This window comes from Tinamus guttatus, unplaced genomic scaffold (genome assembly GCF_059628265.1).
Source record: "Tinamus guttatus ecotype Peru unplaced genomic scaffold, ASM5962826v1 Tinamus_guttatus_pri_ptg000115l, whole genome shotgun sequence".
Classification (NCBI taxonomy): domain Eukaryota; kingdom Metazoa; phylum Chordata; class Aves; order Tinamiformes; family Tinamidae; genus Tinamus; species Tinamus guttatus.
Window position 1 is genome coordinate 10,664,462 of NW_028288649.1, and position 17,299 is coordinate 10,681,760.

General features: G+C 37.0%; 1 protein-coding gene across 1 annotated transcript in view; it reads left to right on the forward strand.

Moving 5' to 3' along the window:
• TBC1D5 (TBC1 domain family member 5) overlaps positions 1–17,299 on the forward strand; it is a 265,333-nt gene that overhangs the window by 78,083 nt on the left and 169,951 nt on the right. Inside the window, exon 2 of the mRNA XM_088521207.1 lies at positions 5,977–6,111. Coding sequence (XP_088377333.1) covers positions 6,012–6,111 — 100 coding nt within the window. The 5' untranslated portion in view covers positions 5,977–6,011. The remainder of the gene's footprint in view (positions 1–5,976; positions 6,112–17,299) is intronic.

Sequence of the window (17,299 nt, forward strand, 5' to 3'; positions counted from 1 at the left end):
GGGAGCAGAAAAACTTTGCAGAATGAAAGAGCTGATCCATTTTGCCTGAGTAAAAATCACTTTTATATTCTTGGCTATGGAAAAAGAAGGGTTGGAACAGATTTTTCAAAAAAAGACCTGTTAATGACTGTCTTACTAATTAAGTAACTTGAAACATATCAAATGGTCCTGTTTTCTAGAAGTCCATGCTCAGCACTGTCCCCTCCCCAGCACCTCATTCAAAAGGGTGACCTCATCTTTTTCTAATTCAGGAGTTTTCTAAAGCCTAGGAGATTCGACCAAAAAAAAAAAGCCCAAATTTGGAATTGTTTCTGCATGCTCTGCAAGTCTATACTTCCTTTTTTTTTTTTTTAAAAAAACACAATGCCGTACTCTCCTAATACTCCATAAGGATCTCCTTTAGAAGGTCTTTGCATTCAGGAGAATCCTCACTTCTCTGTACTTCTCTGTGCTAACATGCTTGATTACTTCATAAACTGCAAATGAGGGGCAGAACTGTGAACCCTCATAACATGATGCTGTCAAACTTAACAAAACATGCACAAGACCATTACCACATCAGACACTTGTTTTTAGTCAGGTCATTTTAATCAATTTGACTTCACAGGGCAGCCAATTTATCACTTAGCTAAACAAGTATTTCCTCTGCTTGTCATCAATTTAAGTAATTAAAATGGCAAACTTTGCTATATGACATGAAATAGAGGCCCAAAGATAATTTGGAGAAGGTGGATGATACAGTCGAAATAAATTGAATGAAAAGTATTATTTAAGTGTACTTATGTACACTTCTGGAGCTTTCAGAAATGTTGTATTCCAGTAGCTTTGCTGGACTGATGTATCCTGACTATCTTGATTATCTTAGAAATATTGTTCATTTCTTTTCTTAAAGGGGTTCTTTTTTATTTTTTCCAATTTCTTTAAGAATATATCTAACTACATTTGTTTTTTGCTTGTTTGGGGCATAAAGGGAGGTCAGAGAGGAAGAATAGGGCAAGTATTTAAGAGCATACTTTAAATATTCAAATTATCCTAAATTCTTGACAATATATCTTTCTACAGATTTATTTTCCATAAGAATGGTATCAAGTTGTGCAAGAAATTGGCCTGGATGAGTGTGTGTTGGAATTTGTGAAATTCTTCTATTCTGGTATAATGTACCTTTTCATGTGTACAATTCCTCTCATTTCATTTCACCACTGGGGAAGGGGAAGAGGAGAGAACGCTTCTGCCTTTATGGACATTGGAAAAGAGCAGAATTGCCTCCTTCTAACTATTCACTTACACTTTCTAAGTATCCTTTGTGATACTGATTATATTTGGTAGTATTACCAAATATATAAAACAATATAAATACAATATAAATACACTTCATGTTTTAAACATGGCTTTTTTTATCCTTTATGCTCATATTTTGAATAAATTATTTTAAAAGGTCTATATTAACACTGATGATTAAGGGAAATGTTTTATATGTTATGTTTTTAAAGTGTTTTCAAATTAGAATCGGTTGGTTAACATGCTTGAAATATATCTTATTCACTTTCGATACCTGCTGAAGTGCAGAGATAAGTAAATGAGTGTCTGATGACTCAAAGTATAGTACAACATTCATGTTCAGACTGTGCTTTTTTTTATGAAATGCTGTTTTTAAATTTATCAGGATTTTTGAGGTTAAGGTAGTATTTTAGATTGCTCTGCCTGTGATGGCAAATGATCTTACTGCAGATAGAATGAAGATTGTATAGTATAGTATTTTTATTTTGAACTTTTCAGCTTCTGATTGAATGTTTATTAGAAACAGTTTCTATCACATGAGACTTGGCTTTTTGATACATTTTTTGTTATAATAATACTGTCTTTTGTTTGTGTAATACAGAGTTTTTCTATGTTTTCCCCAACTGCAGTCTTTGCTGGTGCTGGCTGGTGTTTCTGGCTAGTATGATACAATTGCACATAGTAAACAAAAATGAAATATGGCTACACTGAGACTGTTGTCACTGAGAGTCTGGTAAATGACTGCGTTCCTTTTTTTTTTTTTTAGTTTATTTATTTTTTGCACTCCAAACTTAAAGGTAGTAAGAATGGTAATGTGCTGAAGGCATGACAGTGTAAGGAAGACTATCACAGGACAAGAGGAATGCCATATGTTTGACCACTGAATATGGAAGGCAAAAAATGGCCAAACCCGTCAGAACACACGAACCACTTCAGGTCTAGAAGCATCAAACTTCAAGGCTAAATTCACACTGAGAACAAAAAATGCTTTCTGCAATTAAATAGGTGTCTTAATGAGGCCGTCGAAGAAACAGGTCCCCGCTGAGCAGAAAGAGGATGTTAGTTACGTGGATTTTTCATCATGGAAGGAGAGGTAGATGGTTTATCACTTAGGCAATATGGAGGAATTCAAGGGAAGAAAAGTACCACTTAGAAACCAGTATTTCCACATGGTTCCTTTAATATCCAGTAGAGTTCTGCCTCTGAGTCTACAATCTGGACCTTTGATTGATATTTGATGGGGTCTACTGAGAAGCTGGACTGAAAGGTCACAGGTAGGGAAATGATTTGACAGGAAACGGCATCGTTGTGGTGGCTGCTGCCGATGCGTTACCTACCGGTGCTGCACGGGTGGCTTCGCTGTGGCCTGGGGGTTGCTGCTCCGCTTTGTACGTGTGCTTCCCCAGGGGCAGTTGTCGCAGGTGCTAAAACGTACTGTGGTCTGGGACACGGCAGGGGAGGAACCAGGAAGTCTGTTGCTTTCAGGACAGGGGCGTTCCTTTAGGTGGTTTTGGTGACGTGGAAATAGTTGCCTCTGCTGTTGCTGACCTTGGGGAGGTGTTGCAGAGCTTCAGGGCCAGCGTGACTCCCACACAGGACTCCCTGTGTGTCAGGGAGTCCAGGAGCAAAGGGAGGGGATGGGCAAGACCCACAGCACGCAGGGCTCCAGGCAAGGTGCTTACAGGCCTGTCTTTGCCTTGGCCTTGCGGGTGCAATAATTGCTGTTTTCTTTCCCCTACACTGGATTAATGCTTCATATGCAGAATTATATATTTTTTTAATGTGTATTGAAGGCCAGTAGAGCTCTCCCAGTGCTAAGAGGGGTGCCTGGTCTTCAGTTTTCTCTGCCCTTCTCTTTTGAGAGGACAAGAAGAAAACTGAAGATAACAGAGCCACTTTTAGCTTTGCCTGAGATGTTACAATTTAACTAGATGGCTCGCATTGAGTCTTATGAGCTAGTAGTTGAATTTTCGGATGACTTTTGTAACACTTTTATTGTTTGTCTTGGAAAATGTTGTTAAATAACATCTTATTTAATATGAACAGGATATTAATAGGCCATTACAAATCAACCAGAAACTTGCAAAGAAGTAATCATTCTCAGAGTCAGGTCCCAAGACACTCCATAGTTGCTTAATAGCTGTCTTTGCTGTTTGTCAGAAAAGCTGACAAGAGCTTAAGTATAACATTATGAAGAAAATTGCCTGGACTAGGGGGTGATAAAACTAATAATTACTTTTTTAAATAACACTAATCAAATATATCAATAGACAAATACAAGTCAACAAGTAAATCAACTATGTGAGTGTCAAAAGTAGGTCTCTTCAGCTCTTCAGACTACTCTTTACAGTGTCCAAAGTAAATGACGCCTCTTATGTGTTGTAAAGGCATGGCATTTGGATTTTTTTTTTTAAGGGAGGTGCATATGGGACATATCCATATAAAAAGAACAAACTTACTAGCATTGTTTTCAGATCATGCTATCGATGCATAGCTAACATAGGAGTCTGAAAGATACCATGTCTTAACTACGTCGGCTGCCAGAACTGCCAAGGGGATTTTGAACCTTCCTCTAAGTGTGAATGGCACTCTGGGTTTTGACTTGTTCAGATCATGTAGCAATGTCTGAAGGTCCGTGACAGTAAAAAAGTTAAAACTCTGACACAGTTCCAAAGAAGCTTTTAAGTTTTGTGAAGGTGACATCAAACGGTCAGTTGCAAAGGCATATAGTAGAGAACCAGAACAGCAACTTAAAGTTCTAGCAGGAAGTAACTATAAACATCTCACTCGACATTTTTTCAATAAATTTATTGTTCAGTTAGGTTTTTCATTCATTTGTTTAAAATATCAGGTAACCATAAAGAACTCTTTATGCTATGTAGCCATAAGAGTATGTAGGTAAAAACAGAAATGTTATTTGAGCGGCTAACAACTCTATAAATGTTTTTTCTCCGAGTTTCCATTCATGCATTTTGCATGATTAGGGTTGATAAATGACATAGGCAACATATGAAGTGCACTTGCATTCATAATACATCTGCTTTGAGTTAGCATAGGGAGTCATTCAAGGCCATTCCGTGTTTTACTTGTATACGTTTCATCTAAGGGCCATGGTTACATGATTATAATAATTCCACATGCAGAGGAACTGCCTGCACATCCAGAGCAGGCAGTCCTGCCTGGTCCTAGGAGCCTCAGGCACTCGATTCTAGCTAAAAAGCAGCCCACGAGAGAGGTGAGACCCCTTCAGCACCTCACAAATGCTGGTAGAATACAAGTAAAGGGCCAGATCCTCAGGGAATACAGCTGAGACCCCATCCTTTCCAAAATCATCTGGGTGTGTTGGCTTGAAAGACATTCCTGATGGGCCCAACTAGCCCAACTTCTATGTCTTTTATATATATAGAGGAATACCTCTGCTTCACTGTCCTATTAAGTTACGGGAAATGCATAAGACTCAGGAAGTCTCAAGAGTCCTGATCCTCTTTATTTTATTGACAGGCAACTGATGGTAAAAAGCCTATGGTCAGTGCCATGCCCTTTAAGAATAAAAGCAGTGCATGATCATTTTGAGTGCTTTCTAAACTGATAAAACATCAATCCTTGAAGTGTTGCTATCTACCTCTGTATGTTTGTCTTAATGATTTTACTTTTAAATAGATTTTTTTCTGGACTTAGAAAGTTAATACTTTTAAACTAAGCACTTGTAATAAATGATGCATAAAACTGTCGCTGGTCACACCAAACCCATTTTGTTGGCATAGTTATTTTATGTTGCAAGTTACCTATATCTCTTTCAAGCAGTTAATAAATTATGTTATGGCCAAAATGCAGTCTTGACAAATACACCCTTGTACAATATTAATGAACTGAAAAGGTCATTTTTCTTTCATACTGCTGTGAGTAACACCCTCTGTTTTTCACCCATCTGCTGGCATGCACTTACTTATTGCAGCAAACTATCCTTCAAGATTCCTCACATGTACTTCAAACAGTTCTTGTTCACTCGTGAGATCCTGCTTTGAATCCTGTAGTGATAGTCCCGTATCACCCAGCTGCTGGGATTTCATCCCCTTTCTTCCATATTGCCCTTACTTTTTGGAAAATCTTGGTCACCAGCCAGCTCATTCTTTTTGTTCAAATGCTTCCTTAACTTTCCCTCTCTAGAAGGTTAATGTAAATCTTGATAAAACCTAAATTATTAATCATGCCAGTCAATACTGTCTCATTCTTTCTTTTTTGTATATGTTTGTATCCCTGTGCCTGTAGTCTCACTCTTAGCTTGTGGTGTTTTAAGGAAGTTGTCCTAGCGTGAAAGGGCCTCTGACCAGAGTGGTGATGATGGCAAGTCTCAGCTCAGCCTTACTCCATCATCTTCATCATCCCCAAAGACCCCTGGGGTCAGATTAAAATGACAGATGCCCCTGCCCCAACTCACGGTCCCCTAAAACCACTCTTACATTTTTAGTTGCAGTGTGATCATTGGAGATATTCCAACAGTTCTTTAGGTTCGAGTGTCGAAACATTTGAATAGAAACACCGTTATACTGCTATTAGACATCTAATGTGATGCTATGCCTCAAAATGAGTGAAAAGTTTTAAGCATTTTTCGCTCTTGACTCATGTGAATGAAAAGCAGCTAAAGGAACACTAAAGTGTTTTTTTTTTTTTTTTCCTTTTGTTTCTTTTTCTCCCCAGACAGATCCTCTTCAGTGGAACTTAAAACTGCCAATATGTATCATTCAGTGTCTGAAACCAGTCACCCCTTGCAAACAGAGGAACAAGAAATGGGCATTGATCCTTTACAGAGTTATTTGAACAAGCCAGGGCAAGGTGAGTTTTGTATTTCTATCCGTTGCACTTAGAAGCCTTGATAACTGTACCTGTCATTATTTACTTAATTCTCTCAATGAAGTTGAGCAGAGCGACTTCGAGAACATTCACAGAGCGTGTGTAGAGCAGTCTGCCGCTAATGAAAGCCATGAAAAGTCAACTTTCAATTACAGAAAGAAATGTTAACCAAATGTTTAATGCCCGGCCATTCTTCTTTAATTGTAAACCAAAGACTGACTTAAGAATATTTAAATACATTGTGGCTTTGTGTTGTTTTCTCAAATATGGACTCTTTTATACTGCTTTGGTTATAGGGGTATTTTCTGTTTTGCTTTTGCTCTTCTATGATGAAGTTCAGTGTGTTACTTTGGATCAGAGTATGCAAATAAAAAGGTGGATTTGTTGATTTTCCTTTTTTTATTATTTGAAATGGTTCCTTTATTCTTGTTTTTAAAAATAGTGGAAGATGAGGTAGAATTGACAGGTTCAAAATGTAAAAAATATCTTGTAATCCAAGTAAATTAATTAAATACAGTATTCAGGAGACTCTAATGAACAGCAAGGACAAGCTGCTTGCATAATGCAATACTTACCTCTGTTCCTTGTCTTTTCTACTTATTTGCTAGTAGTGACAATGTTGTTAGTTACAATAAAGTGATAAACTTAACAAGAAGCTTGAAACCTCATCCTTGTCATGAAAACATTCCTCAAGTACTCAGTTATACACAGTGGCACCTTAACTACCTGTAATTTTCCAGTCATTGAACACATGTACCAGGAGGGCAAAATAAAAAATTTATTTTAAATTACAGAGTTGAAACAAACTTTGTCACATTTCCTAAATCCCTCATCCAGATGACCCTATGTGGGTGTATCTGTCTATAAATCTTCTGTCTACTAGTGCTTATTAAAAAAGCTATGTCAAGTTTTGCTTAGTCAGGTTTATTACTTCAGTTTGTAAGAAGCTGATATTTTGTTTTAAAACACATCAGTACAGCTTCATCGCCCCTTTGAGTTAATATATTTTTTTTCAATTTTACTTCATTGCTTTATAAAGCTTTTTCGGTGTTAGAAAATGACAATGAAAATCTTGAGAGGACCATTTTTAAACCTGAAAATTAAAAACAATAGCTTTTCCAGGTCAGCCTTCCTCCTCTATTGCACTTGACATCTTAACGATATCGAGCTGTTTTAGTTTGATAAACTAAACGCATTCTTGTACATAATTTTAGAAATTTAAGAATACTATTTTATGTTATTAGAAGAGAATAACTGTTTTGCAGAAGAAAGATGGCTTCTATTTTACACCAATCAGGAAAAAGACAAGTGTTTTCTTCATTTTATTTTTCTTTAAAGAAGAAATATTGGTATTTCTCTCTTCTCTGTTTCAAGGCAAATCAAGATTTTTACCCTGTTACAAAAACACTGTAAATTAATTTTAGCCTTTATTGTGTGCAGAAGCGATTAGTTACCTTGACTGAAAAGGTTTCTCATTTTTATCCGAACCTTAACATTTCTATGACATACAAAGTTATTAGTATTGAATTGATGTTTAAAAGTGCCATTAATTCATTTACCCCAAATGTTCATTAACAATGTAAATGTATGCTGATGTTCTATGAGACAAGGAAGTGACTAATGACTCTTCGCACTAACAACACTTAAAATGAATAGAAACTTTAGATAGCTAATCTTGAAGTAATCAAGACCCTCATTCAGCTTGGCATCTCTGTATGCTCTAAAACAGCTGTCAACTGTTAAAAATATATACACAACACACACATACGCACATGCGAAGATAAAGATATGTAAATACATGGTTCCCCAAGTCATAAAGGTTACCAACTATGGTACATTTTTTATGTTCTATCTATGTAAATATTTTATATAAAGCATCCATTTCATCTTCATAGCTTTTTTACTGTGCAACACTTACTGCATTTTAATCTGCAACTTTGTAAATCCCAAATAAGTCTTTGAAGTTTTCATATGTCATTTTAGATAAACGGTATGCTTTAGATGGAGTTGGGTCTTTGGCCATCCAAGTATACAATTATTCCTGCCCATGCTGCCTGCAGAATTAGGAAGCCAGCACCATTTTCTAAATGGGGTGTCTGACTGTTGAAACAAACCATAGATGAGGTGAAGAACTGTCTTAATTCATACTGTGATAGATATGGATGTATAGCCCTGCTTTCATATGCCTGTCTAGTTTTTACCAGTATATGCACACCATGCCTTGGTGAAATCAAATGAAATTGCATGAATCCCTGCGGCATTAAAGAGAAATACTGTTTTTCTCTTAAAAATATCAGAGGATATGGTTATGGTTAGCAGGAGGAAGACAGATATGTTTCCTAAATATGGAGAAGATCTCACAGAGCAGAAGTCACTTGAATTTAGAGAAGGCTTAATGAGATCCAGTGGCTGAAAGCTGCATGTAAATAAATGCATAAATATTTTAGTGAGGATAATTTGATTGTTGGGACAGCTAAGCCAAAAAGCTTTGTGGAATAGATGTTCCTGAACTTCGTCATCCTCTCTAAAATATTTTCAAGACTGAACATTTTTCAACACACCCTCAAGATTCAGGCTGGATAAAGGCTCTACTTAGTGAAAATTTGTAGCCATTACCATAGAAGAAGCATCTTGTACTGCCTTCAAGACGTCTGTGTCATGTATCATAGAAATTTGCAAGAGAGATGCAGTCCATAAGCCAGAAATATTTTGTACAATATTGAGGATTATCAGGACGTATGAATTATTCTTTTAGGCTGTGCTAAATGTTTAAAGTATTTTCTTAGAGACTAAATGACAGAAATGTTCACTGAGATAAGGTAGGAAAATAAAGCACATCACTGGTAAGTATGAAAAAATAAATCTTTAATCATAAGCATAAATTTGTGAACCTACATGAAATATTGTATTTTGAGTGTGCATAACTGATACTAAAACTTAGTGTTTTAGATGATGGAGAACCAGGACATGTTATGTCCAGTTCAGATTTTGAAATTGTCTCAGTAGACATTCTTATAAAAGGAAGGAAAATTGGGAAAACACAGGTTTCTGTTAAATGTGCATATAGTTGGATGGCAAACTGTATGCATGGATTTTGTTTTATGTATTTGCTGTCAGATTTGGAAGTCTGTATTAGATGAGACTCCAGAAAGGTGTTTCTTGAGTCTAGTAGTCAACTGCTTTTCTTAAAATCACAGGGGAGATATGGAAAGACTACATAATTTATGTGGGACAAGGCTATGAGTATAATTGAGAGGAGATCTGATCAATATGCATGAATACCTGAGGGGAAAAGTGGGGAGGATGGGGCCAAACTCTACACGGTGGTGGCCAGTGATAGGACAAGGAGTAATGGGTGCAAATTGAAACAGAGGAGGTTCCATCTCCATGTGAGGAAGAACTTCTTTACTGTGACAGAGCACTGAACAGGGTGCCCAGAGAAGTTGTGGAATCTCCTTCTCTGGAGATCTTCCAAACCCACCTGGATGCCACCCTGTGCCCTGTGCTCTAGGTGTCCCTGCTGGAGCAGGGGGGTTGGACTAGCTGATCTCTAGAGGTCCCTTCCAACCTCAACCATGCTGTGATTCTGTGTGATTCTGTGAAGGGTAAACAGAAAATTCAAAATGTTTTTGAGTTTTGGGAGAAGTAGCCTGAGAAGAAAGATTTCATTCTTCTAATTAAATGTTTTTTTAGATTTAGAACTTTCTGATCTAATTGTATTTTAATTTGCATACCTTTATATAGGCATGCATTGTTATGATTTCTTTTGAGTATAATAATGTGGGGTTTTCTTTCTACTTTCTCTGTTCTGTAAGTCTTCATGACCCTATTCATTTTATTCCAACAGTGTTTTTCCTCTCAGATAGGGGTCTTTATCGGGGAAATTGATTTTACCCTTTTATCTCCAGTGGACTCTCTATAAATATTTCAGAAACATTGCTCTTCTACTTTCTCACTTTGTGCTATATCTGACTACATTGTTCATTTCCGGTCTTGAGATTTCTGCTACATTGGAACAGTATAACCCTTTTAGAGCAACAGTAAATTTTCACTCCACAGTTACAGCATTTGGCACACTGTGACATAAGTTTTGAAGAGCACAGTAGGCAATATTCCTGTTCCACCGATGTAATGAGGAAGTTGATCCTCTAAGGACAGACTGGAACAATGCATTTAATACTCTTCAATTTAATTTGCTCAATATCACAATTAATACAATTAAGGTCACTTGAAATGAAACTATTAACGAATTGGGTAATTTACTTTAACAATGTCAGTGTGTTCTCACAATTACATTTGCTTTAATTAGTGTACAAGCTATTATTTAATAGCATACTTCACATAGAAAAATGTAATGTGTTCTTTGTTCTTAACAGAAGAAAAGGGGAAACCTTTAATGAGTTGTGAATGCTTTGGAGTTTGGGAGAAATTGTTTCTTGTTTTAAGGCTACTGCTTTGAGAAAAAGAGAAGGGTGACACAGCTGGAAGGACAAAGATAACTATTGCAGAGCATGACAGAAATGAATACAGTTGAAATCAGCTGCCCACCTCATCTTATCTCTGTATCCCTCCTCATTCTCAAGGCTGCCATGAAAATATATGTGAGGTGGTAAGAGGCCAGTTTTCATACTATGTTTTTACTTATTCCGCTTGCTTTCATTGCACCTGTTGGGAGAATACTGCCATTCTTGTATTAACCTCGTGGACCCTGATCAGTGCAAAGTACTGTTGTAAAGAATTATGCCTTATGTGTAGTTTGAAGTACCCGATCGATATCATGCTTATACAGAAAATATGTAGAAATAAGCAGGGAGCAAAATAATAAAATAAAGTAAGAGCTTTTCTTGTGTGCACCTAGCTGAGTACACTCTCTTAAGTGTAGTGTACTCTCTTAAGTGTACACTTAAGTGTACACTTAAGTGTACTCTCTTAAGTAAGTTCCCCACATTCAAGGTGTAAATCCCACGGGAGTGTTTTGCTCTTGGTTATACCCTTTTACATTCATTCAGGGGTCAAGCTCATTTCTGCTGTCAGAAAATTATAACATAATTGGCTCCTAATCAGCCAGGAAGCTATTCTGTGTTACAGGGATTTCTTTTCCTCCTCACAAACCCTTTCAGTCAGGGAGACCATGCTAGTGCATTGCCTTTACCTCTGTCTGTTTGGAGAGATTGCCTCTGTGATTTCAGACAGAGGAACCAGCTATAGAGATCGAGACCATTTTGTCTGAAAAAAATATGTTCTTAGGTAAAAGCAATCAAAAGAGCAAATAGAGCCTTTCAGATGAAATAGGAAGCAAACAGGTCTGAATTTTTGAAGCCTTATTTCATAAAAAAGTATTTTTCTGTAGCTCCATCTTCTTCACTGTTAACTTTTTACCCTTCACGTGGAGGGTTTCATTGCAGTCGAGGAGCCCGGTTGTTCCTAGCGGGGCTCCCTGTGGGACGGCTGTGCCTCTGCTCCCGCCAGCCCTTCCGTGAAAGGCCGGCTGTACCGGCCAGAGGTACCCTAAAGAGAGGAGAGCTGTGCTCCAGCTGCCGCGCATTGTATTGGATGAATAAAAGCACGAATAGCTTTTACATCTTCAAACACCATGCGCTAACATAGCAAGCATTTTAATATTCATTTATTAATAATAGCTACTGCTTAGTTTGCTTTTAATCGAACAGCAGCAGAATGGTAGTGACAAAGGCTGTGGGAGCAGCGCTGTGTGCTGTGAGCTAACTCAGCCTGTCACCAGCTCCTTCCGCAGGACTCCTCTGGTTTCTGTGAGGAAACCTGTGTTAGGAGTGTTGTTACTGAGTGATCAGGTGACTGAGGAAGCATGCGTGTCGAAAAGTACGTGTATTTAATAGAAAATCAGCTGAAAAGAGCTGGAACTAGACATGTTTCTCCTCAGGAAGTGGCTGAACAGGGCGCATTAGCCCGGCGTGATGCAGCTTGTAGCTCCTCAGCTGGACCTGGCTCGTGGCTGCTCAGCTCAGGCACAGCCTGTGCCAGCACGACAGGCTGTCTGCTCCCTGAGGGAAGGTTGTGGGCCCTTTACCTTGCTGCAAATTCGTATTTCAGAACTGCAGCAGAACTTTAAATGCTTTCAGCTGTGGCATCATATGTGAGGAAGAGTCTGGTGCATCTCCAGATTTCAGAGGTTTGGTTTTATTTATTTTTCCAGCTTGGAATTGGTAGTTCCAGTGTTTGTGGTGGCTTTAAATGAACTGCACATTACATTGATTCCTGTTCGGAGGTTTTAATGTAGCATGAGTTATTGGCACAAGCATCATGCAGGGAAATGGCATTCACAGGATGGCCAGGCAGATATTAGAGAAAAACTTCTGGTCAGCAACATCTGTCGACCCAGAAGAACTCTAACACAGAATCACAGAATGGTTCAGGTTGGAAGGGGCCTGTAGAGGTCATCTAGTCCAACCCCCCTGCTCAGGCAGGGACACCTACATCACAGGGTCGCACACAGCGGCGTCCAGGCAGGTTTTGAAGATCTCCAGAGAAGGAGACTCCACAACCTCTCTGGGCCGCCTGTTCCAGGGCTCTGTCACCATAACAGGAAAGATGTTCTCTCTCATACAGAGATGAAACTTCCTGTATTTCAATATGTACCCATCACTAACTGCGTGTGAAAATAAGTCCTCCTCACTACTGGTGATGGTACCCGCCACCATTAATACGTGTCGACCGGGAGTTTCCTGTTCTTTCCAGGTACAACTCTGCCTGCACACTAATAATTTGGAGGGTACTCCAAGTACTGACACAAATTGCTATCAGTCCCATCACTCTTTGCATAACTCCTCGTTGACCCTACTTTGGGAACTGCTGATTTCAGTGTGTCTGTTGGTTTTTTTGCTCGCATTTCCCTAATCTAGGCTAAGGCTCAACTGCTTGGCTCTCATCTTGATTTGTATTATACTGAAGTGGTATAAAAGCAGATGATGCAGGTTGAATGAAAAAAAATCTTTCGTTTTTGGTTTTTTTTTTTTGTACTAAATTTTATGTGTTTAGAGGCACTTAAAATACCAAGCAAAAATTTCAATTTTAAATATAGGTAGACTTTCAAACAAGAAAATTGAAACAGAAAAAAATTATTATGACCTTTGTAAGACTGTGTTAAGACTTCCTCATTATTAATAGTCATATAGAAGCTGTAGATGAGAATGAAATAACTGTCTGAATATTCTGCTGCCACTTGATAACAATATAATAAAAAGATTAGTACATGCTAGCTGTTTCCATACAAATTAAAGCAATCATCAAAAGTATATCAATATATCCCACATATGGAAAAGGCAGGTTCTGCTGTTAGTAAAAAAAAAAAAAAAAAAAAAGTCATTTTGCTTATGTACCCATAATAAAAGACTAATAAAACAGAATTTTGAGGCCAGTGGTTTTCATGCAGAGTAATAATTAACTGTTTGAATCCACTTGTATCCTTGTATACTGAAGATTGCAACTTAGAAAAGCCATCTGAAAATTGCATGTACTTAGTTAGAGACCCCAGTATCTGAGATTCAGTGACTGTTTAGACATTTTGGGAGTAGCAGTTAACTACCGCCATTTTGATTCTGTTGGAATTGTTTGCTAAATATGTGTGGACCTTTATCAAGATCTGTAATTCCCTGTTTTAGAAACCGAAGACTGAAGAGTTCAGCCTACTTTAACTGAAGTGCTAAGTAATACTGCAAGACTTCTCTTTTAGGCTTCTGTTTAACATATTACCTTATGGTTTAACCTTATTCCTTAGCCGCCTTAGATGGGTCTGTCCTTGTGTCCTGCGTAAGCGCAAAGCTAGGAAGAGGTGTAGAGGGGAGAGAAAGGCAGGACTGTCATACTTGCTCCAAGTGGGAGGAAATTGTCCCATAAGATGTGTATTACTTATTGACAATCTGGCCTTTTAACAAAGAAAAATAGGCCTATGCTTAGGTTGCCACTGCTACAAACAAAACAGCTGATACTTTAATGAACAACATACTGAGGGCTATCCAGGACATAAGGCAGATTAAGCAGGTTACAAACTGCATATCTTCTGTCTCGGTATAGGAGATCTCCCCAGCTCCCACAATTAGCTCCACTGATCAGGCAAGCAGACAGACAGAAACAGAAGGAGGCTATTTGTATCAATTTGAGGAACAGAACTAGTAATGAAGTAAAATATCCATACCAGGTAGTTTCACCTCCACTTTGGAACAGATATTTCTAACCGCTGGTTCCAGCCTCACGGTAACAAATAAATAAATATGTGCTGCTTAACAAAAGCTTATTTTACATTGCTTACAAATTGAGAGCAGAAGAATAATACACTTCTAACCTAGAGGGTTTTTTAAAAAAGGAGAAAACATTTTCTGGACATATAAACAAATATGAATCTTGGTAACCTGACAGCTTTGTTTAAACATCGAATTTGAGTTTCCTTTCATGAAAATCTTTTCAAAGTACAGCAATTCAGCTGTGAAAACCTGAATACATTAATGATGACAAAGAACCTCTGCAATGAGCCAACATTTGTTTTTGTTCTTTTACAACATTTCCTGATGAATTGCACATACAAAAGTGTTGCAGGTTATTTTAATTTTCCTTTCTTACTTTGATAATAAATGTCTCCACTGTTTACCTTTTCAGTTAAGGTACCTTATTATTACTAATCAGCTTTAATTATTTATAACAAAATGACTGTGAAAGATTTTTCTTTGATGTAGAAAAAGTCAAGGACCTGATCCTGATCCTATTAAAATTAATGGCAAAGTTCCAATTGACTGTAAAGGTAACAAGCTTGAGTGCACTTATTGTCTAAGTGAAGCAATAATTTAGGCCAAGATATTGAATTACGATTAGTACTTGGAGTGCCTCAGTTTTGGGGTGCACAAGCATTTGATCTCAAGCTTTGGCCTTTCATAAGCCAAGTGCGTATAACTGACTTTTGGAAAGCTGGCCTTCCTTTTACCCATAAATAGTGCAATAGATAAGTAAGGACAAGAACCTCTGTACCTCTGGAAAAGTTAAGTATTAAAATGGGGGAGAAGAAATCTCTAACCTTCCTGCTTCTGCCTTTCTCCTTTTTCTCAAACAAAACAGCAAACCCACCCAAACCTAAATGATACAGGAGAAGGGGCAGGATGTTTTACATGCATGTGTGTAGGCTTTTGTTTAAATCTAGCTTTGCGTAAATGAACTATTGCTGGGTTTCCTTTCTAAACATTTGAAGCTTAAGATTTATATGTATGTATATAAACGTACACGTTTTTTATATTAAAAGCTTGAACATTCAGTCAGTCTAGAGTATCTTTTAGTTATTCGTAAGTATTCCTGGTTAGCTTTTTCATTATGTTAAATCTATTTAAATTACTGCATCATTCATCATGTGACTACAACGCTTCAACTGCAGTACAGTATGAAAGGACATAGCAGGTTAGATATATTTTTACTATTTATTTGTTGCAATCACACAAGCTTGTGATGCAGTTTGTGCTCCAAGCTTGAACTCTTTATTAAGGGAAATCAAACTTTAAATGCTGAGGAACTGAAGTACATGAGCAAGTCTTGGGATGCTTGGTTTGCATCTGCATGCTTAGTTCATTCTGCTAGAAGGCATGATATACCAAACCAAATTCATTAATTCTCAGAACCACCACAGGAAGAACAGCAAAAACTCTGTGTTCTTATACAAATAGTAATTTGAAACTAAGGAAATGGTATGCCAAATTTTTATACAAAAAGTCTGTAGCTGGGCCAGCAACTGAACCCAGAACACTACCTCAGATACAGATAATAAACCATTCTCCTCCTTGTCTCTTTGGTCCAAATTTTTTGAGGTGGCTACATAACTCAAAAAAAGAAACAAGCAAAAACTTTTTGGTACTTGTCAGAACTCGCATGCAACTGTTTTTGTGTTTGCATGCAAACTTACAAAAAATACATATTTGTCAGTCTCAAAACTAATCAACTAAAGGCATGTGAGAATTGCTGTAAAAGAATCATTTTATTTGAGTATAGATAAGAGTAAACTTATATATCCTTAAGCATTTTCTGTACCATTAAATGAAAAGGTTATATTTATCTGGGATTTGATTAGCAGGGGAGGGAATTAAAAGTTGCGTGCGTTTTTTTTGATTGTTTCTGACAGACGTCACACAAACGGACTTTTGCTCCATTGCAGTATCTTTACATATTTGATGTGTAAATATATAAAGATTTTTTAATATATATATTCCACTCAAGCTATGAGCAGCAAAAAAAAACAACTTCTAGTAATTTATTTTAGGCAAGGTATGAGTAGGAAGAAATATGGTACTGTCCTACAAGTTATTCCTACATATACCAGCTTCAAAGACACAAAAATTTTTGTATACATTCAAAGAATACCCTGAGACCTTTCATTATAAGGAATTCAAACAGAAACTTTTTTTTTAATTTGCATTAGACATCCATCTCCAGCTGACTATAGATAGTGTTAAATATCCTACACTTCTCATAGCATACCAAGCACAGTGCATTTTTTAGATTAATTTCAATTATAACTTAGCTTTCTGAAAACTAATGAGGTTATTGAGAAATGTAGTATTTTGGAAGCTGCAAAACAGAAAATATTTTAAATTTATATATTTACCGTATGGGTAATCAATGTTTCAAATTTTAAAAATGTTTTAAAATATATCTTATACTGTGAAAAACAGCAGGTCAGTAGAGATTATGGTTGTTACTATGAACCCTTGATTGAGCCACAATTTGAAGAGAAAAAAAATACCAAGTTTTTTGTTTTGTTTTTGTTCAATTATTTTGTATCTCAGAATTACCAGTTTTTGTCCATGGAAGTGTCCAAATACTAGGACCTCTTAAAAGAATTTCAAAGTAAGCACTGGATGTTGCATTTAAAATTTCCTTATGTCCTTACTTACTGATGAGTATTTACTGGGTTGACTTATTCATCAATGCAACTTGCAAATCAATTAATACAATAGTTTTCTCATGTTAATGTTGTAAATGTAACACCTATATCTTCGGTATTTCATGTATGTAGATAGAAAGTTTAAAAATCAAAGCCAGTGTATGCAAACTGTAATAGCCACTTTTAGAAATATTGTTTTAATATTTTTTTTCCTTTAAGTATGTAGAAACAGCTGGCAGTTAACTGTTTCTGCTTGGACACTATTGTGATACTACAGAA